The following is a 27,205-nucleotide window of genomic DNA, read 5'->3' on the forward strand; positions in this document are numbered from 1 at the left end:
ACTTGGTGTTTGCTTTCTCTAGCGAGGCCGGCAGACCATGAGCCCTACCCAGCTCCCAGGCTGGATCATGAGCAGGAGAGACACAGACAATGACCTGGCAGCCAGCGGAAGTCCCCCAGAATGCACTTAAGAACTCCAGGTAGAGCACCCACGCAGCAACGGGAGATGGGGCGTGTGTGTGTGTGTGTGTGTGTGTGTGTGTGTGTGTGTGTGTGTTGGGGGAGGGAGACCACTAGGATTATTGGTCTTATATTGGTCTGGCTTGGTGGCTTGGTGGAGGGTGGGTCCAGAGGAGTCTTCGGACTCTGTAATCTCCATCGCAAAAAGGAAAGAGTTGGGAGCCGTGCAGAGGCAGGGTAAGACATGGTCCGAGTGCCCTCCCTGGGACATGGGGATAGAGAGGCCTAGAAAGCTGGGGAGGGGAACAGTGCTGTACTGTTAGCCTCGCCTCTCAGTTTTCTTACCGAGTCGCTGAGGACAGTCCTCAAGCAAAGGGATTTAAGGGGCAAGCAGGAGACGGGTCACGCAAAGGCCTGCTGCGCCCCTCCGATGCTCAGGACTCCCTTCGGGACTCTGCCAGGCTGGACCGCCACGCCCTCAAGCCCGCGCCCACGGCCCGTTCCGGGACGCGGTGCCTGCGGTCGCCTGCAGGGGCCGCCGCCTCTTCAGGAATGCGCCGTCTTTGTCTGGGGCCGCGCGTGGCCCGTGCACCGGGTGGCTGAGCGCCTCCTGCCACCTGGACAGCGCGCCAGGCACCCTCGCCTCCCCTCCCGCCGCCCGCCGGCTGGGCCTGCACCCGGTACCCACCGGTTCGCGCCCGCGCCGCGCGCCCAGGTGAGCGCCCCGCCCGGCGCCAGGCCCCGCCCCAGCCCCGCCCCACCCGGGCCGGCGGGGAGACCGGGCGGATTCCGCGCGTCAAACCACATGATCCCATAAAACATTCATCCTCTCCCGGCCCGCGCTGCGAGCGCCCCGCCAGTCCACGCCGCCGCCCTCGCCCTGCGCGCCCGCAACCCGCGAACCCAGCCCGGCCCGGTAGAGCGGAGCGCCCGTGCCTCGTCCCGCGGCCGGGCCGGGACCTGGCCGGAGCGGCGGCGCCTGGATGCGGACCCGGCCGCGCGCAGACGGGCGCCCGCCCCAAAGCCGGTTCCAGTGCCCGACGCGCCCCGCTCGACCCCGAAGATGAAGAGGGCGTCCTCCGGAGGTGAGTGTCCGCGCGGCTCCAGAGCCGGGCTGCAGCGGGGCGCCGAGGGCGAGGGCACGGCCCGTGCTGCCGGAGCCGGGGACAGGTCGCTGGGCGCTCCTGAGGGCCACCGCAGTGCCACGCCGCGCGCTGGCCGCTAGCTACTGGGCCCCGAGAGGGCGGAGCCCGCGGCAGCCGCAAAAGTTGCGGCTTTGCGGGAAAGTTGACGGCGATGGCGGGGCCAAGGATGGCGGGTCGGAGGTTCCAGAGGTTGGACCAGGGCCGGGTGGAGGCTGCGGGTTGGAAGGGCGGGGTCCCACCTGCGAGCGCGCGGGCGGCGAATGGGTTAATAAGAGGGGTTTACAGAAACGTGGGCACCGGACCAAGATGGGGTATCTCGCCTGCCCGGCGGACTCTGCTCAGAAGCTGTTTCTTTAGGGTCAAACGGAATAGAGATGAATAGAGGTGTCGGCGGCAGCAGAGGGCGTGGGGGACAGGGCAATCCCAGCTCTGTTCTTGGGGCAGGTAGCAAGGAGGACACACACACACACACACACACACACACACACACACACACAGAGCAATGCCTCCTCCTCTGAGATCGGGAGGGCTCCTGAGTGAGAGGCTCCATTGAGGGGCGTTGGTGCTTAAAGCACTCCCTCCCTGGTAATCCTGTGGGATCCCTCCTCCCATCTGGGTGCGAAGTCCCCTCAGTAGGGGCAAGGGAGGATGGGCTTCGTGTAGGTTGGGCATGCCTTACCTGGAGTATCTGGAGTAGAGTGAACACATTTCCTCCCCAGGTGCCCACCCTATCTACCCTGCTATGTCCGTGGTGCCGCAGGCTGCACACACGTTTCTTTGCACGTGTCTGTGTGGGCTACATATAGTCTTGCACACCTCCAGTGCACACTCATACTAAATCTGTCCTAGTGTGCACATGCATAAACACTATGGGTACACATAGGGAGGGGATTCTAAGGGTCCTCATTCCTACCTACATATGCATTTAAGCAGTCTGCCTGCTGTGATCTTCATGCTTAGCACATGCTGGGCCCCCTTAGCAGGACCCACTCACATGTAGATATGCTGAGGTTCTGAGTAGGGAGGCTCTGGGCAGTTGGACTCACAGACAGTGGGGCAAGTCCCGGAGTCTCCTTCACAGCACATGGGTCTGTTTGTGCAATAACGTGTATGTAAAATGATGTGTATCTGCCCATATGTGATTGTGTGCATGACCACATGTGTATGCCTGTAAGCGCATCTTCATATTTCAGTTTGCCTCTGGGTGTGGGTGCCCCTGTGTACCTAGGAGGGCTGTGGCTCTCCCCTGCCCAAATCTGGACCTCAGGAATGCGTTTAAGGGTTTTGTTCAGTGGCCCCAGCCCAAGCTGTGAGGTTCTGGGTCTTCCGCTCTCCCACCAGCCAGGGCGGGGGCAGTGGTGGCCTATGGTGGGCTGGAATCTACCTGGGTAGAAAAGATCCTTTTCCTAGCTCGAGGTCAACACCACAATAGAGGGGTGTGAGCCAGGGCACACTTGGCTGCCTCTGCAGCTCCGCCAACTGGGGCAATTTGACCCAGCAAGGCCTCCGGGAGGCTCTGCCTTTAGCACATTGTTGGTCCAGCCTGGTGACCTTCTGGTGCTCCGCTCTGCAGTGCTCACCTAGCTCAGGTGTGTGGGTAACAACCGGCCACTGCCTTTGTTAAGCCCAGACCTGCCTTGCCATCTCTTGTCCTACTCCAGCCCAGGGGAGGAAGGTGTCCTTCCATGACAGGACCTCAACCAGGTGTGGTCTGCACAAGGTCCCTCCTGGCAAAGAGGAGCTCGTTGGGCCTGCCGATGTGTCTTCTTAAAGAGCTTTCTCCCTCTCTCAGCTACGGGTAATCTGAGGTTGTTGGGGGGCATGCATTTCCAAGCTGATGCCCAGTGGGGTCTAAACACATTTCCCAAGGAGGTGGCTTTGTTTGTTTTAATTTTTCATGCCATATATTTTTATAATATTATTTCCCCTTCCCCAGTCCTCCCAGGCCCTCCGCACCAACCCACCTTCATGTTCTCTCTTTTTCAAGCAAAATAAAACAAAACTCAGGAAAACAACGAAAACCAAAAAATGAAAATCAAAATGAACGAAAGAAAGAGAAAAATCAGTATGACAAAAAAAAAAAAAGAGCTAAAAAAAAGTCCATTTTGTGTTGGTTAGTTACTCCTGGGCGTGGGACCTGTCCTGGTTTGAGACAGGGTCTCACTGTGGCCCTGGTTGGCCTGGACTCTATGTAGAAAGGATGGCATTGATCTCAGAGATCCACCTGATTTCTGGGATTAACGGAATGTGCCACCATGTCCTGCTCCAAGGAGTTTTTATTGTTTTGTTTTGAGGCAGGTGTAACCATAGAGCCTAGGCTGGCCTTAAGCTGGAATCACCTCAGCTTCCCGAGTACTGGAAATGCTGGTCTCGGCCACCAAACCTTGCTTTTTTTAGGAGTTTTGGGCCCCCAGCATCTCTGCTTTAAAATTCCCCAAATATGTTTTTTCAACTCCTAGTCAGGGGTTTTCCTGGGACTCCTGCCAATTTAAGCCCCTCCTTCCTCCTGGAAGATATGTTGGGATATTGAGGGAGGTTGTGAGCAGACGGCGTGATGGTGGTAAACCTGGGGCTCTGCCCTGTGCCAACAGGCCCTGGTAGCCCTGCTGAGCTGACATGTGGTGACAGGGTTAGAGACATGCTAGTAGGGGTCATCTAGCAAGGGGACAGCAAGAGGAGAACTCCGAGATTGGCCCAGGGCCCTGGAAGGCGGTCTTAGCCTGCTCTCTTGGAGGGCTCAGCCTGGCTCATTGGCTGTGAAGAAGCCCAGGCTTGCTGCTGTTTGTAACAAGTGGTAAGCTGTCTGGGAGGGGCAGGGTTTGTGGGATCATGCCTCCCCCTTGCCATCCAGCCCTGGCTTCTAGGATCTTTGCTTGCCAGCCTTCTGGCACCATGCCCTCCTTGGGAGAGGAGGGGTTCGGCTGGGGAAAGAGGCGGAGGAAGCCCTTCTGAGGGCTTTGGCTAGAAAGTCTCCCGGGGCCTCAGGCTGTGCATCCATGAAAGAGGTCAAGAAAAGGAAGACGTTGCTGTGTGTGCACGCGTGATGGGAGAAGTCTATGAGAAGGACCTGACCCTGTCATGGAGTTACTAAGGCTCCTGGCACTGCCTTGTGCCTGGTCAGTGATGTTCATACTAGTCTCCCCCATTCTGTGAGCCCTGACTTTCAACCCCAGGCAGAGCTGCCTGACTCTCAGCAGCCAGCCAGGGCCTGGACCCTCAGATCCATAAGAACCAGTGTGGCTGTTCTGCCTGTCTCTTTAGAGCCTGGCACCCTCTGCACCCTTCAGTATGCCTGCCCTGTGGCCTGGCTACATGCAGCCAAGGTCACCTGTGCCATCCACGTGGCCAGATCCCAGATGCTGCATTGCTCACCACTCTCCGTCACTCACTCGTTCATTTGTGGCCTGCAGATCCTACTCCGATCAGACGATAAAGGGGGCGAATCCTTACCTCATTGATTCCAGGATTAAATGTATTGAAGGCCAGGTGACCACACAGCCATCAGTGGAAGCCAAATAGCGGGTGTAGGGGGACATGCTCCCCCATCTCCCTGCCTGTCCCCGGAGTGCGTGGGCCTAGCTAGGTCCCATCACACCCGGTGTTTGGTACTGCAGTTTCTTCTTTTGTCACTGTATTTTAAACACTTTGCACATCGAGAACTATTCTTGTGAATCATGCTGAAATGGTGAGTGTGGAATCCCTTCCTGAGAAGGCACCAAAATGTACTCATTTAAACCTGCCTTGGCCTTTTGCATTGCCTTCAGCCATGCAACTCGCCTTATATATCCTGAGAAGCCCCCATCAGGGCCACAATGTGTGCCCCTTCCTACACACTTGGGCTAACTTCCAGCCAGGGCCTAATTCTGCCCCGCCCCACCCCTGAGTCTTTTTCTACGTGTCAGGTGGGTGACATGGTAAGTAAACCAGGAGTCCAGCTGTAAGGGTGGCTATCTCTTCAGCTGGCCCTTTGGGGCCACCTCTCTCCAGCCCTGTTCACACAGCTTCTGGTACCTTCTCTGCTATTGAGGCAACTGAGGTTGTCCCCATGCATCCCCACAATCTTCCCCCAGGGCAGCCAGACCCCAGCAAGTGGAGTCAAGCAGTGGGGGTTGTTGGCACACCTTCCCAAGTGTCTTTGGGGGAGGTGCTGAGCAGGCAGAAATGAGCCTCACTGTGTTGACCCAAGTGGGCTTGGCAGGCAGTAAGCCCCATTCAGCACGCTGGCACATGGAAGTGGCAGAGTGGGATGCAGAAGTGTTGCGAGCTGACACAGCCTCGCTGAGAACAACTTGCCCGAGAGTGCTCTTTGTCCCTCCTGAGAATTAAAGTTTCATGGAATGTTGTAGGACTTCAAACAAAGGTGTTAAGGTTGAATCTGGGATAGGCTGGGAGAAGCCACCTGTGCAACACCTTTGCCATGGGGCATCTTAAGGCCTTGGTTTCAGACGGGGCAGGCGTCTCCAACTGGGCAAACTGTGCAATAAACTCCATGGCCTGGTGTACGCAAGATGCCATTTTGGGAAATAGTGATGGGGTTCCTTGCAAGGGTGGAGGGGTCAGGGGGATGGGTAGGCCGTCCCACACCAAGCTCCACCCATGGGGCACCTGGTGGATGGAAGGACAGGTTTCTTCTGGCATTGTAAGGCAATGTGCAAATTTAACCTTTGGATTTATGACTCTATTTCTTTGCAGCAAATGTCACGGGAAATGTCAGGCAAAGGCTGAAGCTGGGTGAGGGGCTCACTGAGGTAGGGGGTAGGGCTGAGCATGTTAGAACACTCGGGGTCTCAGACCAGAGTGAGGCTCTAGGGTGCTCGCTGCCTCCTGGGAGCCCTCTCAGATTGTCCCTGACCTGCCTGCAATACACTGTGTCCTCAATTTGTCCCAGCTATTGTGACCTTGCTAAGATGTTGACTTTATTCACCCTCCTGCCAGGGCCCAGCTGGGGCCAGCTTGGGAACCTGCCAGGAGTGTGTCCCATCCCCACCCCCGAGTCCAGGCAGCTATAGGATCAGCGCCTGCGGTGCAGGCTTGTTGTGTGACCTTGGCCCTTGCTGCTCTTTGCTGGTCACTGAGGTGTCATCTGTATCTGTGGCTGTTTACCAGAGGTGGTGCTTCCAGCCTAGTGCCCCAAGGACTGGGAAAACACAGAGTCCGCCTCAATATTAGGGGTGCTGTTCTCTGGGGAAGATGGTGGCTGGCATGGGTGCCGTGAGTGGTAACGGTGGAGCTGGCTTGTGGCGTCACTCGGCAGCTGGGCCAGGAGCAGGCCCTGCATACTGTAGGTGCACAAGGAAGAGGGAAATATGGGTGGAAAACAGGAGAAAGAGGTGACGGCATCTGGGAATCCACCGTGTCGGGGCCCCCCTCAGCTTGGCAGTAGTTAATGCACAATAACTGCCTCCTTGCCAAGTACCAGCCTAGTGTGGCTAATTGAAGTCCTTAGTGCCCAAGACCGCTCAGCCTGTACCCATCTTAGGGTCACCAGCTTGAGCATCTCCTAGGTGATGCAGAGGTGGGCAGGCACCTGGGCACTTGCTCACACCAGCGAGGCTGCTCACCTTTGCTAATACCCAGTTGCCTCCCAAGTGATACCTCAGTTCCTCAGCTGTGTTCCACTGAGCATCCTAGGTTTCCCGGATACAGCCAAATGGTGTCACATCATCCATACCCAACATCCAAGCCCAGAGTCTGTGCCTCCTCCTCAGTATCCAGCCTGACCCTTGCCCATTCTCTCTAGGCCTCACTGCAAGCCCATCTTAGAGCCACCCGCTCCCTGGCCCGTAGGCACAGATGCCCTCCCTTCCACCCCACCCCTCCCTGGCCCGTAGGCACAGATGCTCTCCCTTCCACCCAGGCTGTCTGTTCGCTGTGTAGCCTCTGAGCCTACTTAAAATCTCCCCTGGCTGCCCTCAAAGTCTTGCTCATTTGTTCTCAGGGTGGGCTGGAAGATCTTGTGTGGGAGCCATCTCTTCCACCCTTGAGGGGAAACCCTCTGTCATCTGGGTTTTGGGTGCCTGCCTCCCCATCTTCACATGCTCCAAGCAGCCCCACCCTGGCATGAGGGTTTAGGGAGCATAAGCAGTGGGCAGCCACACCAGCAAATAGCTGTAGAGGGGGGATCCAGTAGACTGCCAGCTATCAGCAAAGAGAAACATTCTTCCTGGCTTCTTTGCTTGCTCCTGTGTCTGTTGGGAAATGCCCAAGCTGATGGCCCTTAGGACTGGCAGTCAAGGGCAGGCTACTTGGCCAAGATGGCTGCAGGTGAGGTCTCCAGAACCCAAAGGCGGATGCTGCCTGCTGAGCCTCCCTGTTGGCATGTGGACAGTGTGAAGGTGGACATGCTGGTGAAAGCCAGCTGGCCACAAGGAGTTTGATTTTGCCATGCCGGCCAGTTCCTGGCCATCCAGAAGATGGGACTCCTCCCGCAGGCTTCGACAGTCCCGTGCCTCCAGCATAAACCGAGGGAACTGGCTGTGGAAACAGGTTGGTGATGGCGTTGGAGCCCTTGGTGGGAGACCCAAGTCCCCAATTCCTGTACTTCTTCTGATTCTGGATTGGTCCCACCTACCCTTGCACCATCCCTAGACGAAAGTGGGAATAGTGTGGGCCTAGTGAGCTCCTGATTAGAAGCCCATGTGTAGCACCGAGGGTACAGGGAGAACCCGTATCTTGCAGCGCCTGTCTGCCAAGAGAGTCCTCGCCGGTTGGCTTGAGGGGAGCATGGTCACTGGGATGAGAGGGCATGATGGGGTGAGGGTGGGGTACACTCGCCCCAGGCAGGCCCAGCAGCTGGGGAATGCAGAGAGACGCTAGGCTCTCTGTCGGGGCTTGGGGTAGGGACATGTCTTCATACCTTTGAGAAATGTGAGGCACGGCTCGGCCCTTGGGCAGGAGCCTGGCCCCAGGAGCTTGGCTGACCGGAGAGCCGCACCTCCTTTGGAAGCTTTCTTACCTCCACTCTGGCGGGCTGTGAGAGGGACTGCTTGCATTCCTACTTGGTCCTTGGAAGAAGGCCAGGCAGTAGACCCCAAAACTGTGATTGCAAACAGAGTTCTATAGAAGACAGGGTAGCTGCTGTCCTGAGCCTGGCCAGCCTCCAGAAAGGTCGTCCAGAGAGGGCTACAGTCCAGCCCAAGGTCACCCGGGATGTGCCACTTGAAGTGCTCGTGGCTACTTCCGCCTCCACACTGCCCCGAGCAGCAGCTAGATCCCTTTCATGGTTCTCTGTCACGTTCCCCTGAAAGTCTCTCACTCTTCACCTGGCCTGGCTGAGATGTGTTCCGCACCCCCATCCTTAGACACTGCAGAATGGGCTGGTGCCCCCGCCCCCATGAGGATGGCTTGGGAGCCTGGCAGGGCTTTCCTCTCAGATTCCCTTGAGGGTTGTAGACATCAACTCAGCATTGTCTGAGGAAGTAGCGTGATGGTGTTCCCCACTGAGGCTGTCCCTTGCCTACCTGCATGACCATGAAAACTGTGGTCCTGGGTATACCTCTGGGAGGGCCCTAGCCCTGCCCTTCCCTTCCCTGCTCTTGGTAAAGCTCATAGACCCTGGGCTGCCCACATGATAGGTTCCCATTGCAGGAAGGCCTTCGGTGGCATTGGCCTCTCCTCCTTTCGCTCACCAAATTTTTCCTGGCGCCCCCAGGTACAGGCCAGCCCTGTGCTGGGCAGTAGAGACCTTGAGATCTTTGTAACATCTTTTTTGCCCAAGCTGTCCCGGGTTCCAAGGAGAAAAGGTATAATGTGGGTGCCAGCAGAGCCGATGGAGGCCCTGAGGCCTGCCCTCTGTGTGGGTCCTCCCCTTCCAGTAGGACTGGAGCTGCAGACAGGGCAGGGGGTTGACTGTGTTGGAGCAGATGTCTCCCTGCTCCGTGGGAGGCAGGGGGTGCCAGGGCAGGCTGGCCTTTGGACAGGGAAGGGAGGAGGCAGAGGAGGCTCAGTGCTCCCGGTCCCAGCAGGACATCTTCGTGGCTCTGTGTGTTCTGCGGCCTGACACGTGGTCCCTGCACACTGGGCCGTGTCCAAGCTGTCTTTCATCTCCCTGCCTCGGCCCCAATTTATGTCAGGCAGAGGCTGACACAGGGACAGGTGTGACAAGTGTCTGGCTTCCTGGTCGAAATTGGCCAAAGAAAAACTCTTTCCATAAAGATATTCCATCTACATACCTCCTGGATGTCAGGAGAGAGAGCCCATCACGGCCAAGACAGATGGTGGCTCTAATGCACTCCATTTTCACTGCTACCAGAGCCATGGCCTGACACGGTGGCTCGAGGTGGGTGGGTGGTGATGGGGTGTCAGACCTCTTCAGAGCTCTCCTAACCCTGAAGCCTGTTCCACTCCCACCCTCCTATGGGCTCTCAGTCCATCCAGCAACTCCAGGGGCAGTGGCATAGATACTCGAGTCCCTGTTGGTCCCAGCATCTCCACCACCAGCTTAGCCTGTCCCCGCCCCCCTGGCTAAGGCACTCCCTACCCCAAGACAGCTACAAAGACCCAAAGTCTAGGAGATGACTTCCCAGGGATCCCCAGGCCCTCAGGTCATAGGACTGTCTTTATCAGCTGATAACAGTCTTTGGGAGGGCAGGGTTTGCTACCTGTGGTTCTGAGATGGCAGATAGTTAGGGAGGGAGAGACTCAGCCCAGCGCCTCATTTCTGGCCAGGTTGTGGGGGTTCATTGTCCTTGCCTTGCCTGGGAACACCTGTGGTGGAGACCTTCTCTGGCCTAGCTGATGCCCAGGACCCTAGTGGCCCAGGGACACAGCTTGTGGGCACTGACTCCAGAGGGCTCCACAGAAGCCCCTGTAGGTCTGAAGATGGGCATGAACAAGGCCAGGGGTGGTGAAGGAGTGGGCAGGATCCAGTCTCCTTAAAGTGCTGGGTAAAGCTCAGGCGAGAAGAGCCTCCTTGAGGCCATGGGCCTGGAAACAAGGTAGGCTTACCCAAGAGGGAGTTGCGAACAAAGGCTTGCAAGAGGTAAAGGAAGGGTGGGACTGGGCTTTTTCCTCCACAGAGTGAGAACAGTTCCTCAGGGAGAGGCCAAGTGCCTCTGGCAGTTCGGAGCTGGTGGGCTGGACATCTCTTGTGCAGCCACGGTGCACCGGTCTTGCACGAGCCAGGTAAGTTTCCTGACCTCTATTTCCAGATGAAAGAATAAATTCAGACGTTGGGGACCCCACCTGAGGCACCTTCCTACCCCTACAATGGAGCTAGGGCTCTAGAACCCTGGTAACTCAGGGGTGCCCTCCAAGACTGTGGTCCGCAGAGACCCCAGGACACACGGCTGCCGGACTGTTTCTCTTTCTGCTTGCTCTGGTATCAGCACGAGACCAAACAGAACACGCCAGGAACATTTTGGATTTGCCATATCACACTCATGGCTGAAAATCTGAAAAGATACTCTGAAGTTTTGAGAAGGAAGTTGTATTAGCTCATACTGCCGTAACTAAATACCGTGAACTGGGCATCACAAATGGCAGAAATTAATTTTCTCTCAGTTCTAGAGGCTACGGCTCCAAGATCAGAGTGTCAACGCTGTCAGATTCTAGTGAGCTGCTTGTTCCTGACTGGCAGGTGGTTTTCTTATGCAGCCAATGGCCTCTTTGGGCTCTCTTCTAGGCCACTAATCCATCTCAAAGTCTAGCCCTTCAGACCTTATCCTGAGGTGTCAGCCCTAACCACCTCCCACTAACCTCTTCAAACACCATCACATCATGGGTAGGGAGTACTGGTTACACTCCTAAAGTGTTGACATTGTAAGCAAGGCAGAAAGATTGAGAGTTCCAGGCTGGGGCTGGAGAGATGTTCAGTAGTTAAGGGCATGGGCTGCCCTCCCAGAGAACTCACATTTGGGTCCCCACCCACATAACATCTTATAACCATGTGTAACTCTAGTCCCAGGAGATCTGACGCCCCCTTCTGGCCGCTAGGGGCACTGTACCATGTGGTACACAGACATACATGTAGGCAAAATACCCACAAACACAAACATTTCAAAAAGGAAAATAAAATAAAGAGTCCCAGGCTATTGTAGGCTGTCACCTCATACAGGTCACACCCAGTGCCCGGCTCAGACCTCTCATGGCTGTCACCATCAAGCCTCAAAAGCCACTTACCTTTCTCCTAGTTTGTGGTCCCTAATGATTCCTCAAAACATGGCCCCATTCTGTTCCGTCCCTGAAGCCCAATGCGAGAGCATCTGAGAACCTAGGCTTCTGGTGCTCTCAAAATAAGCAAGCAAGCGAACAAACTCACATTGGGGATTGGGACTTCAGCATATGTTTGGGGTAAGATGAGCATGGTAGCTCATGCTATAATCCCACTACTTGGAAGGCTGAGGCAGGGAATTACCACGAGTTTGAGGCCAGCCTGGGTTACATAGTAAATTCTAAACTAATGTGAACTACAGTGCAATACAATATCTCAAAATAAATAAATCAATAAAAGTGATGGTGGGGAGGGACAGTACAAACATCTCTCTATAGCGGAAGTGAAGCCACCCTTGAGGGCCACTCAGAACCTCAGTACTTGGGTGCCTGAGCCTCCCCCAGTCAGGAGTACTTGGGTGCATGAGCCTCCCCAAGTAAGGAGAGGATCAGTACCCCTCCAGCCCAGGCCACCCTCGGGGAATATCGTCTTTGCAACTACACAAAGTCTGCCACTTGCCCGTAGCAGGTGGCTGCATCTGGCAAACATACATAGAGCTCCTACTACATGCTTGTCACTAGCCATGGCTCTGCCTCCTTGGTACCCAGGGTCCAGTGACAGAAACAGGGTGCACAGAGACTAGCTAGGTCTGTCCAGCCCCTGTGTCAGCCTATGAGGCAAAGTGGGAACCTTGGCACTGGGTGGATGGTAGAAACTCTGGAGTGTGGTTTACGGGTGTGCCACCCTGGGTCCAGCTCTCCTGCCTCTCGGGTAAGAAACACAACTCATGAGGCGTCAGTGATGACCGAACTGGACTTAAGGGTGACCTGGTCTCACTGCTGCCTTCCAAATCCTTACCGGTCACATGGGAAAGATGAGTGTAGCCAGACCTGGACTAACCCCTGACACCTACTGGCCAAGCCATGATCACCGGTGCCCGCTGCAACCACCCAAAACAGCTGAGGAGGGGTGGGGCCTCCGTGGAGGGAGGATGTGGTTGTCTGTGAATGCTGAGTTGTAAACATGCATTCCCAAGGAGATGTGCTGAAGTGGAACCTGGTTATAGGCCTCCATGTCGGAATAGGAGCACCAGAGGCGGAGGATCTCGGATGCTCTTGCCTTGGGCTTCAGGGAGGGAATGGAATAGAGGCATGTTTTGTGGATTCATTAGGAAACGACCAGGAAAAAGGTAAGTTAAGTGGTTTTTGAGGCTTGACAGTGACAGCCATGAGCGGTCTGAGCAATGCTATAGCTGGGCACTGGGCTCTGGGTGTGACCTGTGTGAGGGGACAGTCAGGGCTCCCAGATCCCAAGGATTACATGGGAGAGATGGATGCAGCTAGTCTGGGGATGACCACTGACACTTCTGGTCGTGCTGTGGTCACTAGAGGGGTCCCCAGTAGGGCCTAGGGCCTGTTGGGGAGGGGACTCTGCCAGCCTGGTCCTTTCTCAGCCCAAAGGGAGACTGGGTTCTGGACTAGTACAGGGTCTTTTCACCTTACTTTTTAGACAGGATCTCTCAACAAACCTACAACCTGCTAATTTGTCTAGACAGGCTGGTCAGTGAGCTCCAGGGACCTCCAGCCCCTGTCTTCCCAGCACTGGACTTACAGGTTCACACTACATGTCTGGCTATTCTGTGGGTGCTGGGCATCCTAACTTGGGTCCTCACTCTTGCCCAGTAAGCACTTTACCAACAGAGCTTTGTGCTTTTTAGAGCTGCAGATGGAGGCCACAGGAAAGCCACCCCGAGCTACAAATAGAGACCACAGGAAAGCCACCCCGAGCTGCAGAGTCTGAGCTAACCTATGTTGCACCCCGGACAGAGATGTTGCCCAAAAGTGAGGTTAGAGGTACCTGGTCTCCTTGACGTCACAGTCCGAGGGCCACTACCCTCCCCCCGGTGCCTGGCACAGCACCCTAAATTCAGCAGCATCAGGATGTAGCCAAAATACAGTGACCTCCTTTTCTGTGGGAGGCAGGAGTGCCTGGCTTCCACCCGCGCAGGTGAGAAGCCGCCAACAATTTCCATCCCAAATTGATTTCAAATAAGCAAGCGTTATCACACACAATCATATAGGAATAATTTATCACTCGTTAATAAAAGAGCAATTACTTATTCACATTGCCCCTGTCTGTGTGCTGTGGGCTTCGTTGCAGGTTTAGGATCTGAAAACTAGAGAAGCACAGGTTCGGGATGAGGCTTAGCGGCTGCAGTCCTGCTTCCAACACAACGTGGCCCTTGCAGACTTTCCGCTGCCTCCCCACTCCCCACGACAGCCTGAGACGGGGACCGCAGCCTGCACAGGGAGGTAGCACCGTGACAGTGAGAAGAAACTGGCACATGTGAAGTGTCTGGGTGGAACCAGGGCACAGTGGCTGTGGGGGACATCTGGGTCTTCGGGACAGAGTGACTACAGAGCTGGACCTGTGAGGATCTCTTCAAGCCCCCATAATAAAGAGTGTAGAGTGGGCCAGAGACCCAGGCACATTCTCGGCCACCCTCGGCTGAGCAGGAGCCTGCTCCAGTGAACCGCATGGCCCTGCTCAGGATGCCAGCGCTCTGGACCCCTCCAGTTCTACTTTCTAGCCCGTGTTTGACTCTGCTCAGGAAGAGGCACTGTCTCTCTTCTCTCATGTGTCTTCCTTTGCTCCTCGGGTTGCAGTTGATTTCGTTGTTTGTTTCTCCTCTTGCCCCATCTCCTAGGAGAGCAAGGTCTTCATCCGGTCAAGGTTGAAGGTCTTTGATTTTCCTTCAGAGTCCCATCCTAGACCCTTGTCCTGCCGCCCCATGACTTTCTTCTTTCATGGGGTGCACATTAGCTTCTGTGAGAGTGTGTTTTTGTTTTGGCTGATGCCCCTGTAAGGAAGGTATTGTGAAGGCCACCCGCGCCCTCCCGTGTTTGCAGATGTGTTCAGGCTGGACTAGCTGGGACCAGAGTTTCCTGTTTTCAAAGTGTTTCTTCTGAGTCTCGCAGCATTGCAGTTACCTGGCACCAGAGTGCTCTGGGGAGTGCTAGTGCTACCTTGCATTGCTTATGACCAGCTTTTTCCTCCTGGAATGGAGCTTTCCTTGGTCACTGGGAGCCTCAAGTTTGCTGTGAATACCCAGTGAAGGTCTAGGTCCTTGGCTCTAGGAAATTTTGTGGTGTTATTCCTTGGGTAATTTTTTTTTTATCCTCCATTTTCTGTTTTCTCTTCACAGAATTGCCATAAAACACATTCGACCTATATTTGCCCATTGACTCTCATTCAGTTTTTCTTTTTGTTTTTCTTTCTGGAAGATTTCCTTGACCTTGTTTTTCCAACCCTTCTATTGATTCTTTTAATTTTAGCAATTCTATTTTTAATTTCTAGACACTCTTTCTTGTTCTCTGGTGACTCCTTGGTCATAGCACCCTGCTCTTGTTTGAAATCTTTTCTATCCCTGGGTGCACTGATAAGAATTTCCCCAATTTTTTCTGGCTATCCGTGACCCTCCATCTGCTGCTTCTTGAATTAACCTTCTTTGTTTTCTGCATTGGTGCCATCTTCACCCATGTGGTGGCTGTGGTCACCTTTTCGAGGGAAGCAGGTCCAGGGTTCTGCTGAGATGGCACATGCCAACTGGCAAGTCCCGAGTCATCAAGCAGGAGATGCCCTGGGCCTCCCCATATGCCAAGAGTAGAACCCTTCTCTGGATGTTTCTCTATGCCCTGCTCTCCATAGGATGTGCTCCTCACTCACTAGCATTCTGGAGGGGAGTGAACACGTGTCTGTGTATGGCTCACTGAGTCGGCTGTGTGGGCAGAGCAGGGAGGACGGTGATCCCTGGAGATGAAGCAGCAGCAGCTGATGCTACCCGAGTGCAGGTCTCTTTTAAGGTGTGGCAGACTATAGAGGACACACGCCTGCTAAGATGATTGTAGAGAGGGCAGAACACAACTCCAAGTGTATGTTAGATATGGCTTTGCTGCTGGGCTGTCCTTCGGTACAGAACCAGCATTCTCTGCACAGAGCAGGGACTACAGTTCAGCCAAGCCAAAGTGGTTCTGTGGCTCCAAGACATCTGTGCTGAACCATGTCTCACCTTTTCCAGTTCCTCACCTGACTCACAGTGACCCAGGCCAAACATCGAGGCTGGCTACGCCCTTGGGTGTCAGACCCTAGGCTAGCCTCTGGGGAGGCGGGACACTAGCCTCAGTCCAGGCCTGGCTAGGGACACCTCAGTGGGGATTCCAGGCTAGAGGCGGCACTGGGTTCTGGAGAGGTGGTGCTGGCCAACATGATCTTCACATTGCTGGTATGGTGACAGGCTCAGGGGACCTGGTCTCTTTTCCAGCTACTCTGAAGGTGGGTGGAGCCCTACGTCTGAGCCTCAACCCTCATCCAGCCCAAGGAAAAAGGCTTGCGCCAAGAGTGATGTGCTACAGCGGATCAGGGAAGCCAGAGTAGCTGTCCATTTCAACCCTGTGATCCCTGGGGGTTTGGGTAAGGTTGCAGGGATCCTGAGGTCCAAATTATGTGCCTTGTCCCCTGGCTTTCCTGGTACCCTATTGGGTTTTGCTATGCCTCAGGGCCTTTATGTATGGAGTAGAAGTAATGACCACCTACTCACTGTACAGTGGGTGTCTTGGTCACTGTTCTATCACTATGAAGAGACACCATGACCAAGACAACTTGTATAAAAAAATTAATTGGAGGCTTGATTGCAGTTTCATTACATTATCATTATGGCAGGGAACATGGCATCAGGCAGGAAGGTGCTGGAGAAGTATTTGAGACCTACATTCTGATTCCCAGGGAGGAAGGAAGGGATGAAGGGAGGGAGGGAAGGAGGGAGGGAGGGAGAGGGGGAGAGAGACTGGGTCTGGGTTGGGCTTTTGAAACCTCAAAGTCAACCCCCAGTGACACACTTCGTCCAATAAGGTCACACTTCCTAATCCTTCTAATCTTTTCAAATAGTGCCTCTCCCTAGTTACCAAGCATTCAAATAGATGAGCCTATGGGGGTCATTCTTCTTCAAACCACCACATAGGGGTTGTAACGTAGAGAGGTTAGGAAACCCTCAGAAGAGAGCTATCCAAGAATGTTCCCTTCCCTTCATCCTTCCTCTGTCCTAAGCCTCCAGTCAGGTTGGAGTTATGGTGGCAGAGACAGTGCCTTTCTAGGAAACAGTTGTTTCAACAAAGACACTCCTGAATGATTTCAAATCTCTGATGCTGGAATGGAACCTCCTTGGGACAAGGCCACTGTTCACTGGCCTGTAATTCTCTGCCTTTGTGTGAAGCTGGCTGCTCTCCATGTGTGCTCCAAGCTTGTCTCAGGTTGTTTTCTACCCAAGTTCTTTGTTTGTAGCTGGTATAGTGCTTATAGTGATAATGGTGATGCTGATAGTGGTGCTGATGGTAGTGATAGTGGTGATGGTGGTGCTGATGGTGGTGCTGATGATGTTGATGGTGGTGCTGGTGGTGCTGATGGTAGTGATGGTGGTGATGGTGGTGCTGATGGTGGTACTGATGGTGGTACTGATGGTGGTGATGGCGGTAATGGTACTGATGGTGGTGATGGCAGTGATGATGATAGTGGTGGTGGTGATGGTAGTGATGGTGGTGATGGTGGTGATGGTGATGCTGATAGTGGTGCTGATGGTGGTGATGGCGGTAATGGTGGTACTGATGGTGGTGATGGCAGTGATGATGATAGTGGTGCTGATGGTGGTGCTGGTGGTACTGATGGTGGTGCTGATGGTAGTGAGGGTGATGATGGTGGTGATGATGGTGGCGATGGCAGTGATGATGATAGTGGTGGTGATGGTGGTGATGGTGGTACTGGTGGTAATGGTAGTGATGATAGTGATGGTGGTACTTTACACAGTCTAGATCCTAAATGTTCCTGAGAGGTTCTTGTACTGACCACCTAGCCCTAATCCATGGTGGGAAGTGGTAAAATATTTAGAAGGTTGGCCTTAGAGGAAGAAGTTAAGTTATTGAATGTGCGCCGTTGAAGCCATGTAAGACCCCATCCCCTTCTTGTTCTTTCTGCTTCCTGGATGTCATGAAATGATCAACTTCCTCTGCAATGCGCTTCTGCCATGTTCTGCCTTGCCACGGTCCCAGCTTCTAAAACTGTGAACCAAAATAAGCCTTAGCTCCCTAAAAAGTTGACTCAGATTTTGTGGCAGTGACAGAGAGCTGACTAACACCACGATGATGATAATGATGTGTGGTAATGACAGCGATGATCGCGGCACAGTAATGATGGCGATTACGATGGCAGTGATGTTCGTGACAATACTGGTGGTGGTGGTGGCGATCCTAGAGGTGATGGTGGTGGTGACGTGATGATGATGGAGAAGCTAACATTGGTGATGGCAGAAGATACCTAAGGCCCACTTTCAGTTTGTGATCCACGGGTCTGCGTAAGTAGCTGGTTCTTAGGTCTTCAGAAGTGGTCCACACCTTCCTGCTTATCAAAAAGTCCTGCTTTCACCTTTATTCTCACCCATAATAAAACCTTTGTTCTTAACTGTGAATGTCTGTTAGCCAAGGCTAGACTCTTACTATCTTGGGCAGTATATCAGTGCTGATGTGCTCATGTCTTGGAAGCTCAAGCTCCTAGGTCCTGCCCAGTCCAAAGACTGATGTTAGTGGGTTGGGGAAGCCTCAGTTGGACATGCCAGAACTTTTGGGGTAGGTTGCAGCAAAGAGGTCATCAGAGCCCTGTAAAATCCTGGAGGTGATTATATTGGCATACTAGGACCAACACCCCAGTAGACCCCCACCTAAACTAAGCCACTACCAACCCCAACCCTCTCCTAGATTTGTTCCCTCATTTCCTTCCCTTGCAAATGGGGACTGACGATTACTACTTCCTCCTGATACCTGAGGCAGCAGCCCATCTTTCTTATGAACAGTTTTGGCCCTTTGTCTTATTTACTCTTTTTTAAAAGTTTTTTGAAATTTGAAGTGTATGAGTGTTTTGCCTGCATGTATGTATGTGAACCTCTTAGGGCATGAGGTCCCTGAGAGTTAGACTTAAAAATGATTGTGGGCTGCTTTGTGAATGCTGGGAACCAAAGGGCAGCAAGTGCTGGGAGCTGCTGAGCCAACTCTACAGCCCCTGTTTGTTTGTTTCTTTTAAGGCAGGATGGCCTTCCAGTGGTGGTAATGGGCACGCCTTTAATCCCAGCAGAGGCAGGCGGGTCTCTGTGAGTTTGGGGCCAGCCTGGTCTACAGAGTGAGTTCTAGGAAAGGCTCCATAGCTACACAGGAAACGCTCTCGGTGGGGGGGGGGGAGAAGAAAAGAAGGAAGGAAGGAAGGGAGGGAGGGAGGGAGGAAGGAAGGAAGGAAGGAAGGAAGGAAGGAAGGACGGACGGACGGACAGGATAGCCTTGAACTCACTATGTAGCTGAAGCTGGCCTTGAACTCCTGATTTTCCTAACTCCAACAACCAATTGCAAGATTAAGTTGTTCCCTACTACATCCCTCTTGTTTGGGAATTTTTGAGACAGGGTCTTGCTTTGTAGCCCAGATTGACCTTGAACTCCTGATCCCCCCCCGCCCCCCCCCCCCCCGCCTCTGCTTCCCTATTTGATTTCCAAGTTGTATTCTATTATATATGCTTGATTTCTCGCCTGCTGACAGTGTCCTCAGCAAGATACTTGATTTCCATGTCCTGAGCAGGATTTCAGTATTCACTGCTTCCCTTTCACACTCTGCCTTCAGTCCCCTCAAATGCTGATCTTGACCCGTGTTCCTCTATGCTATCCTGCAATAAGGTGAGAGAACACTGCACTCAGCACACCCAGGCATGTGTGCTTGGCAGAACCATTGAATGGTCCTCTGACTCTCAGGTTCCATTTCCTTAGTCAGGATGTTGAGTGGCCTTTGCTGGGTCCTCATGAGTGTGACGATAGCAACTCTCCACACAGCAGGCGTTCAGTCACAAAGCACGTCCTGTAAGAGGGCCCGGCATTGTGGACCACTCATGCACTGTGCCGGCATCCCAGGACAGAAAGCAGCCATGGATCATGGATGAACACATAGATGTGACTGAATGCCAAAAACGAGCTAATGTAGCAGCCAGCTCTTGGGCCGAGTTGCCTGGGACCCCTCAGTCTTTCTTCTAACTCCATGGACTCAGTGCCCTGGCTTTGGAGGGTAATTCCAGTGAGAACATCTAGCTGAAGAGGGTTATATGCTCCCTCTTGGATCCCTTGTTCCCGCTGGCACTGCCTGCCTCTCTTGCTACTGACTCTGTGACAGAGGTCTCTGGAGGCTGGGGCAGCCCAGCTTAAGAGGGTGCACTGAGGCTCCATTCATTGACCTTCTTCAGTGGATCCTGTCTGCCTGCTTCCCTCCTGATGAGTGGCCAAGAGGCACAGTAGGTGGGTCCCAGACCTGCGTGTGTGTGTGTGTGTGTGTGTGTGTGTGTGTGTGTGTGTGTGTGTGCATCTCAAAATAAGTTCAGCCTGGGCAAGGGCTACCTCCCTGCTTGGTTGATTATGTTTTACAAGTGCAAGAACATGTGGGAGGTGTCACCTACCTCCTCCATGGCAGGGTAGCAGACCCCCGTCTAGGTGCTGAGGTCTGCGCAGCCCCCTTGTACCAACCTGGTTTTGCCCCAAACCCAAGGGATACTGGCTTCTATAACCCATCCATCCTGTTTTGCATGCCACGTGTACTCACAGCACATTTCTGTGTCTGCCCTGCCCACCCCTACCGCTTGTCCCCTAGCATATGTTCTTATCTCCCAGCTGAGGCCAAGTATAAATAACCACCACATGCAACCCTAGTCTCATGTTTACCCCATGTGCTGACATTCTGGGCCTCACAGGTCAGCAACAGATTCAGAGATAGGGTGGGAGACCCAGGGCTCAGTTTGGGATGCTTGTCCCAGAAATAGACATGAGGCACAGAAGGCAGAAGGCAGAACTATAGACTCACCAGGCTGAGCACTCCATCCAGGGCAGCACCAGCATGGGCAGGAGCGGGTGGTGGCATTTGTGTGGCAGTTCTGGGGCTTAGACTATGGCCTAAGGAGGTCTCCTTCATAGGATACCTATGGTAGGGATATGTAGTCATTGGTTGGTTCCTCATTAGTGTCCCTGGGGATCGAAAGATGGATTAAATTAGCAGCAGGACCACAAAGGCCTGGGGGTGGGAGTCAGGTAATTAGGCTCCCACCTGATGGGAAACACGAGCCTCTTGTCAGGGAAGGGACACCGAGTCTCCAGGTTGGATAGGCTTCAGCCAGACAAACTCTTGAGGTGCTGGGCACCATAGGCCTACAGAGCAGAGTTCACAGGGTGGGGTCTGGTATATGAGTAGAATATATTGCTGGGCCTGGGGAGACTCTGAAGCCCTTTAGGTAATGGGACTGTGACCAAAACTGAATTCCTAGGAGAGACTGGCAGCACACACCTGTAATCCCAGCTACCTGGGAGACTGAGATAAAAGTATCACAGGTTAAAAGACGGCATGGGCCTTCATGTCCCTGTGTCCCGATAAAAATAAAAGAACCGGGCATGGTGGTGAGCGCCTTTAGCTGCAGCTCTCGGAAGACAGAGGCAGGCGGATTTCGCTGAGTTCTCGGAGGACAAGAGGATGACCTGACATAATCAAAGGCCGTTTCTAACAGCTCTGCTCTAGTTGCAATATGATGCCAAGCAGCCAGGACACACGCAAGGCCTCAGTTTCCCCACGGCTTATGGCTGGGCTTGAGGCATATCAGCTTCGGTCTTGTCTCTGCCGACCGTGGTAAGTGACCTTACCCATTATCGACCTGGCCTGCCTGTTTGCTCTATAGTCAAAATCAATAAGGAACAAGGCCTCAAGGGACCAGGACAGGGCCGCAGATGCTGGTGGCCACACCTCAGAGAGTCAGGATGGTCTGTCCTCTGTGGAATTCGCTGCCATCCTCCTGCCCCTATCCCTTCCTGGAGGACCCAGGAGGGACAGTGTGGATGTAAGCTGTCCCTTCATGTGCCTGTGGGCCCAAGGATGGGCGGAAGGTGGGCAGTGTGTCTGTGAGAAGTGAAGATGGGGTACGGATGGGGTAGGGGTCAGTAGTGACAGGGTTGGCAGGAGTCGGGAGGGGGCCCAGGGAAAAGTGCCTTGATTCTCTGCAGTGTGGGGATGACATCGGTCCCTCCCCCCTCCCCCAGAGCTATTTCTGGTCCTGTGTGCTGAGCTGTTCTGCCTTGCAACTGTGGTCTCTTCTGGACTGCCTCAGCAGCCCCTTCTACAGCCTTCTGACCCCAGCTCAGTAGAACCATGGCGATGTCTTGTCCGCCGCTGATAACATGGGAGATTCCTGTGCCCCAGGGCCTATCCAGCCCCCACTAGCTGCCCTGGCCACATAGCAGTTGTCCCTCGTGAGTTGACTTTCCTTGACAACTCTCCAGGCAGCATGCACTCCCATGCTTACCTCCCCTTACTTGTAAATTGCTGCAGTGTAGGAGCGGGGCTTTGCTACTCACTGCCTCAGTTTCCTCATCTGTAAATAGATGCTGGTGATGGAAAGAGAATGTGATTCTCCGTGGCACTGACTGGTACCGGCGGGGAGACTTTCTCCAAAGTCTGTGGGGTTAGTCTTTGAGAGAAACACCGGGACTCAAGGGCACCCAGCTGGTAGAAGGACGAAAGTCAGTGCCCTGGGTTTGCGAGGCTGTCAGCCTGCACCGTTGCTCGGCCTCATCAGGTGAGGACAAGAGGACATGCCCACGGGATGTCAGGCTAGGCTAGGGTGGTGGTGGAGAGAATGCAAGAACAACGCGGCAGGCTGGGAAGATGCTAAAGAAGGCAATCTCGGCTCAGCAGCTCACTGGGCTGCTGAGGTGAGCTGCTGACCTCAGCAGTGCCTGCCTGCTGGCTCAAGTGGCTGCTGGGCAAGGCCCCAGAAGCCTCCACCCACCTGGCCCCTCCCTTTCCTTTTTTCCCTCTTCACACCCTCTGGCTCCCTGGCTTCTTTCCCTCTGCCCCTGCCTCTTTCTGCCTCCTCTTTCTCCCTGCTCCTCTTTCCTTCCATCTCTCTCCCCTATTCCCTCCTCAGTGAATGTGATTCTGCGCTCTTGACTCCAAAGAGCTGTTGGCGCAGATGCCAAGTGCCCAGTGTAGCCCAGTGGTTGTATCCTGCCTGATCAGGCTACCCCAGGTGGAGGAGGACCCCAGGGTCTGTGTTCAGTCATTGCCGTCCCTGAGGAATCTCCGAGCCATGTGCCCCTTTCCTCATATCCCTGTGGCCTCCCAGATGGCCTGAGCTAAGCCAGAAGCCACTAGCCGTGACCCAGTTCCAACAACCAGTGTGTTCCCCTTGGAAAAGCCCTGGAGGAGACCCACACAAAAGTCTGATGAAAATTGACTTGGGTATAGCTGGAGACATACCACTTCGTGCATAGCTTGTAAGGCTGACTCAAGTGGCTGCAGGGTCCTAAGGGGTCTTGATGTGGATTCCATGTGAGATGGATGGACCCGCCCCCAGGACCACTTTCTGCCCATGTGTGCATGCTGGGCGCCTTCTGAGGATGGGAACATGGAAGAGACTGGCTGGGTGGTAGGTGGAGGCTACAGGGAGGCAAGAGGGCCAGGCTGCTCCCCAAAAAGAAGGCCGTCTCAGATGGGAATCTGTGGGCAGGTTTGGAGTGAGAACAAAGTGAGTACGGAGGGGTCCAGACCTGAAGTTCAGAGATCTTGCAGCTCAAAGCACTGCGGAAGCCACAAGAATGAGCCAACGCAGGCCGTGTAAGGTGGCAGACGGAGAGACACTGAATATGGCAGCCCTGGGGTGGGGTCAGGGAACATCCTTGCCGCCTGGTCAGGTGTCCGGTGTTTCCCCAAACCCCTGCTGTGAGCACAAGCCATGCTGCAAAGTTGGGCTTGATTATCTCATAAAAAGATGCCCCCTCATGCTTGCTCAGCGCAGGGGTTGCCATGGAGACCAGCGGGCAGGCCCCAAGGGGGGCCAGGCTGGAGCCAATTACTGTGGCTACAGCAGAAGAGCCTACCCCAGCCCCTGTGCTGACAGGGTAGGTGAGAAGGGCCGCCTCTCAGAAGTTGATTTCCAACAGGAACACAGCTGTGTGTTTTACCTTCTGCCTGACAAGACTGAGCACATAGCCGCTCCTCCAGTTGCCCACCTCCCTACTGTGGCTCAGCCCTGGACCCCCAATGACCCCAGCTGAACTGTCAATGGGCAACCTCAGTCCTGGGAGCTACAGTCTACTGCTGGTGTGGTGGAAGGCACAGAGATTGGTGGTTCCTTCAATGTATGTGAGGTCCAGTTGGCAGCATGGCGTTATGGGTAATATGTGGTCTGTGGTATGGCAGGGCTGATAATGTGCCCCCCAGTCATCCATGACAGTAAAATCTTCAGCCTGGCCCTGGGTGCATGAAGGCCCCCCACTTACCCAGCCTTTGTGACAGCAGTTAAGGCATCAGGGCTGCTGATGCGGCTGCACCCCACTGTCTCAGGGAGGGCATGTAAGAAGAGAATGTGAGAAGCTGCTTAGATAAAGCCTCAGGCCCAAGTACAGCCCACATACATCCAGCCTGGGGCGGGGCAGGGACGGGCATCCAGGGATTGGGGGCTCCCGGGCCTGGCTTGCCACCATAGCTGTCAACAAATGACCCCAGGTCCAGCAAATCCGCTCACTGAATGAAGGCACTGAGTCTGAGAAGAGGGCCCCAGAGCCTGGACGCTTGCCCAGCTGTTAGGCATGCCTGGCCTGAGGGGTCTAGAATTGAGCAACAGACTGCACCATGCAGGAGAGGACCCTCTGAGGTAGGGCCCAGTGTGAAGTAGAAGTCCCCAGAGGTCAAGGCTGGGTAGGGAAGGCTGGATCCTGGTCTTTTCCCAACTCCGAGCAGTTTGCCAGCCTCGGCCTCCTGGCTGCAGAATCCTGCTGTTAGCTAGCTGCCAAGAAAGGTGTTAGCTGTCAACACAGGTGTTAGCTGTCAATGACGGTGTTAGCTGATAAGCCATAACCCTCCCAGGGGGATTCACATTTTAATAGACTCACTCCTGAAAGAGACTTCGGCATTCAAAAGGGATGGGGCTCCAGTGGCAGACCAAGGAGCTTTTCCCTAGGAATGTGGTGCCCCAGCCCTAGCGGCTGCTGCCAAGTATATAGGTCCTTGGTCACACCCAGGTATATCTGGCCCAGGGACCTAGGATGGGGCCTGGTGCCTTGGGGCCACTGAGAGAAGTAGGATGGCAACCAACATGGATGGGCAGGAAGGCTGGGAAGGGATGGAGCGGAGAATGAGGCCGCTTGGAGGAGGCTGCAGAAGGTGTTCAGAGCCAAGTCAGGAAGTGCTTAAAAGGGAGGCGGTGTGGAGGAGGGAGCAGCCTGCCCTGGGGGCCTGGGAGAGGCCCTCTCTCCCCCACCTGCCCCACACCCAGGCTCCTCTTCCTCAGACAGCAGGGGTGCTAGTGAGGAGACCTACCCCAGGCCTCAGGAGACCCCCTACAGACAAAGCCCTTCAGGGACTCAGGCATAGCTCCCATTTTGGCATGAGGGGGTTCCCTATAATTCCAGCTGCCAGAGGTTATCAAAAGCTGTAGGGGCCTGGGCAGGATATGGATTGTGAGCCTCAGCCCCTACTCGGCAGCCTGGGCCAAGGGACCTGGCAGGTCTAGGGATGAATCTCAGACTCCTACAGGGTTTCTCAGATTCCCCTGCTACCTTAGCCTGTAGCCTGGTGGGACTGATTTGAGCAGATCAAGGATAAAGCTAAGACAAATGAAGATAAACAACGGCCAGGTCCCAGCAGCTGTGTGCTCTGGAGTTCAGAGGTGGTGTATGCAGCTACCCCAGAAGGTCTTCAGACATGTGACTTAATGACCAGCTGGGCTAATACTCTGAGGGTGAGCTACAGTGCACCAGTCATGCCTGCAGGTGTGTGAGTGAGGGTGGCATGAGGGTTAGGGGTGCAGACATGGCCACCAGTGTGGAATATGTACTTCCAAGGACAGCTTACAGCCCAATATTATCTGTATGCCATGGAAGGGTGAGAGGTCCTATAGCCCCATTCCCAGGGTTGGCAGCCTTTTGGCCCTGCCCAGTTCCCTGAGGTCTACCCAAGAAGGACTGGTTTCAGCGTCTCTCTGATCACCTTTTTCTCTGCCTACAGGAAGCCGACTGCTGGCATGGATGTTATGGCTACAGGCCTGGCGGGTAGCAGCACCATGTCCTGGTGCTTGTGTGTGCTACAATGAGCCCAAGGTGACAACAAGTTGCCCCCAACAGGGCCTGCAGGCTGTGCCCACAGGCATCCCAGCCTCTAGCCAGAGAATCTTCCTGCACGGCAACCGCATCTCTTACGTGCCGGCTGCCAGCTTCCACTCATGCCGAAATCTCACTATCCTGTGGCTGCACTCTAACGCACTGGCCCGCATTGATGCCACTGCCTTCACTGGCCTGACCCTCCTGGAGCAACTAGACCTCAGTGACAATGCACAGCTCCGTGCCGTGGACCCCACCACCTTCCACGGCCTGGGCCACCTGCACACGCTGCACCTAGACCGATGCGGCCTACAGGAGTTGGGTTCCGGCCTGTTCCGTGGACTGACGGCTCTGCAGTATCTCTACCTACAAGACAACAGTCTGCAGGCGCTGCCTGACAATGCCTTCCGTGACCTGGGCAACCTCACACACCTCTTTCTGCACGGCAACCGTATCCCCAGCGTGCCGGAGCACGCTTTCCGTGGTCTACACAGTCTTGACCGCCTCCTCTTACACCAGAATCATGTGACTCGTGTGCATCCACACGCCTTCCAGGACCTTGGCCGCCTCATGACCCTCTACCTGTTTGCCAACAACCTCTCCATGCTACCTGCAGAGGTCCTAGTGCCCCTGAGGTCTCTGCAGTACCTGCGACTCAATGACAACCCCTGGGTGTGTGACTGCCGAGCACGTCCACTCTGGGCCTGGCTGCAGAAGTTCCGAGGTTCCTCATCAGAGGTGCCCTGCAGCCTGCCCCCACGCCTGGCTGGTCGTGATCTTAAGCGCCTGGCTGCCAGTGACCTAGAGGGCTGTGTTGTGGCTTCAGGGCCCTTCCGTCCCTTCCAGACCACCCAACTCACTGATGAGGAGCTGCTGAGCCTCCCCAAGTGCTGCCAGCCAGATGGTGCAGACAAAGCCTCAGTGCTGGAGCCCGGGCGGCCAGCTTCTGCTGGTAATGCCCTCAAGGGACGTGTACCTCCTGGTGACACTCCACCAGGCAATGGCTCAGGCCCACGGCACATCAATGACTCTCCGTTTGGGACTTTGCCCAGCTCTGCAGAGCCCCCACTGACGGCTCTGCGGCCTGGGGGTTCTGAGCCACCGGGACTGCCCACCACTGGTCCTCGCAGGAGGCCAGGTTGTTCCCGAAAGAATCGCACCCGCAGCCACTGCCGTCTGGGCCAGGCCGGAAGTGGAAGCAGTGGAGCTGGGGAAGCAGAGGGTTCAGGCGCCCTGCCTGCTCTGGCCTGCAGCCTTGCTCCTCTGGGCCTTGCACTGGTACTTTGGACAGTGCTCGGACCCTGCTGACCAGCCACCGGCCATCAGGTGTGTGTACATATGGGGTCTCCCTCCATGCCGCCAGCCAGAGCCAGGGACAGGTTCCGTGGGGCAGGCCAGGCCCTCCCTGACAGATGCCTCCCCACCAGCCCACCCCCATCTCCACCCCATCATGTTTACAGGGTTCCGGGGGTGGCGTTTGTTCCAGAACGCCGCCTCCCACCCGGATCGCGGTATATAGAGATATGAATTTTATTTTACTTGTGTAAAATATTGGATGACGTGGAATAAAGAGCTTTTTCTTAA

The 27,205-nt window shown here is 54.8% G+C and overlaps 1 protein-coding gene across 4 annotated transcripts; it reads left to right on the forward strand.

Annotated features, from left to right (window-relative positions):
* Positions 1–27,205, forward strand: Rtn4r (reticulon 4 receptor). 4 transcript variants are annotated; one of them, XM_085684338.2, is made up of 2 exons: positions 1–139; positions 25,530–27,205. In XM_085684338.2, exons 1-2 carry the CDS (start codon positions 121–123, stop codon positions 26,927–26,929), a joined length of 1,419 nt encoding a protein of 472 aa, XP_085540464.1. In that variant the 5' UTR covers positions 1–120; the 3' UTR covers positions 26,930–27,205. The 4 variants fall into 4 exon arrangements, with proteins under 4 accessions (XP_085540464.1, XP_085540459.1, XP_085540474.1 ...); XM_085684333.2 differs by lacking the exon at positions 1–139 and adding an exon at positions 908–1,204; XM_085684348.2 differs by lacking the exon at positions 1–139 and adding an exon at positions 3,817–4,058.

Source organism: Myodes glareolus, chromosome 2, assembly GCF_982192425.1.
Source record: "Myodes glareolus chromosome 2, mMyoGla1.1, whole genome shotgun sequence".
Taxonomy (NCBI): domain Eukaryota; kingdom Metazoa; phylum Chordata; class Mammalia; order Rodentia; family Cricetidae; genus Myodes; species Myodes glareolus.

Coding starts and splice junctions, on each gene's coding strand:
- Rtn4r (XM_085684332.2), top strand. CDS start 12,438: ATGCATTCCCAAGGAGATGTGCTGAAGTGGAACCTGGTTATAGGCCTC. Junction 12,604..25,529: donor AGGAAACGACCAGGAAAAAG/GTAAGTTAAGTG, acceptor CTCTGCCTACAG/GAAGCCGACTGCTGGCATGG.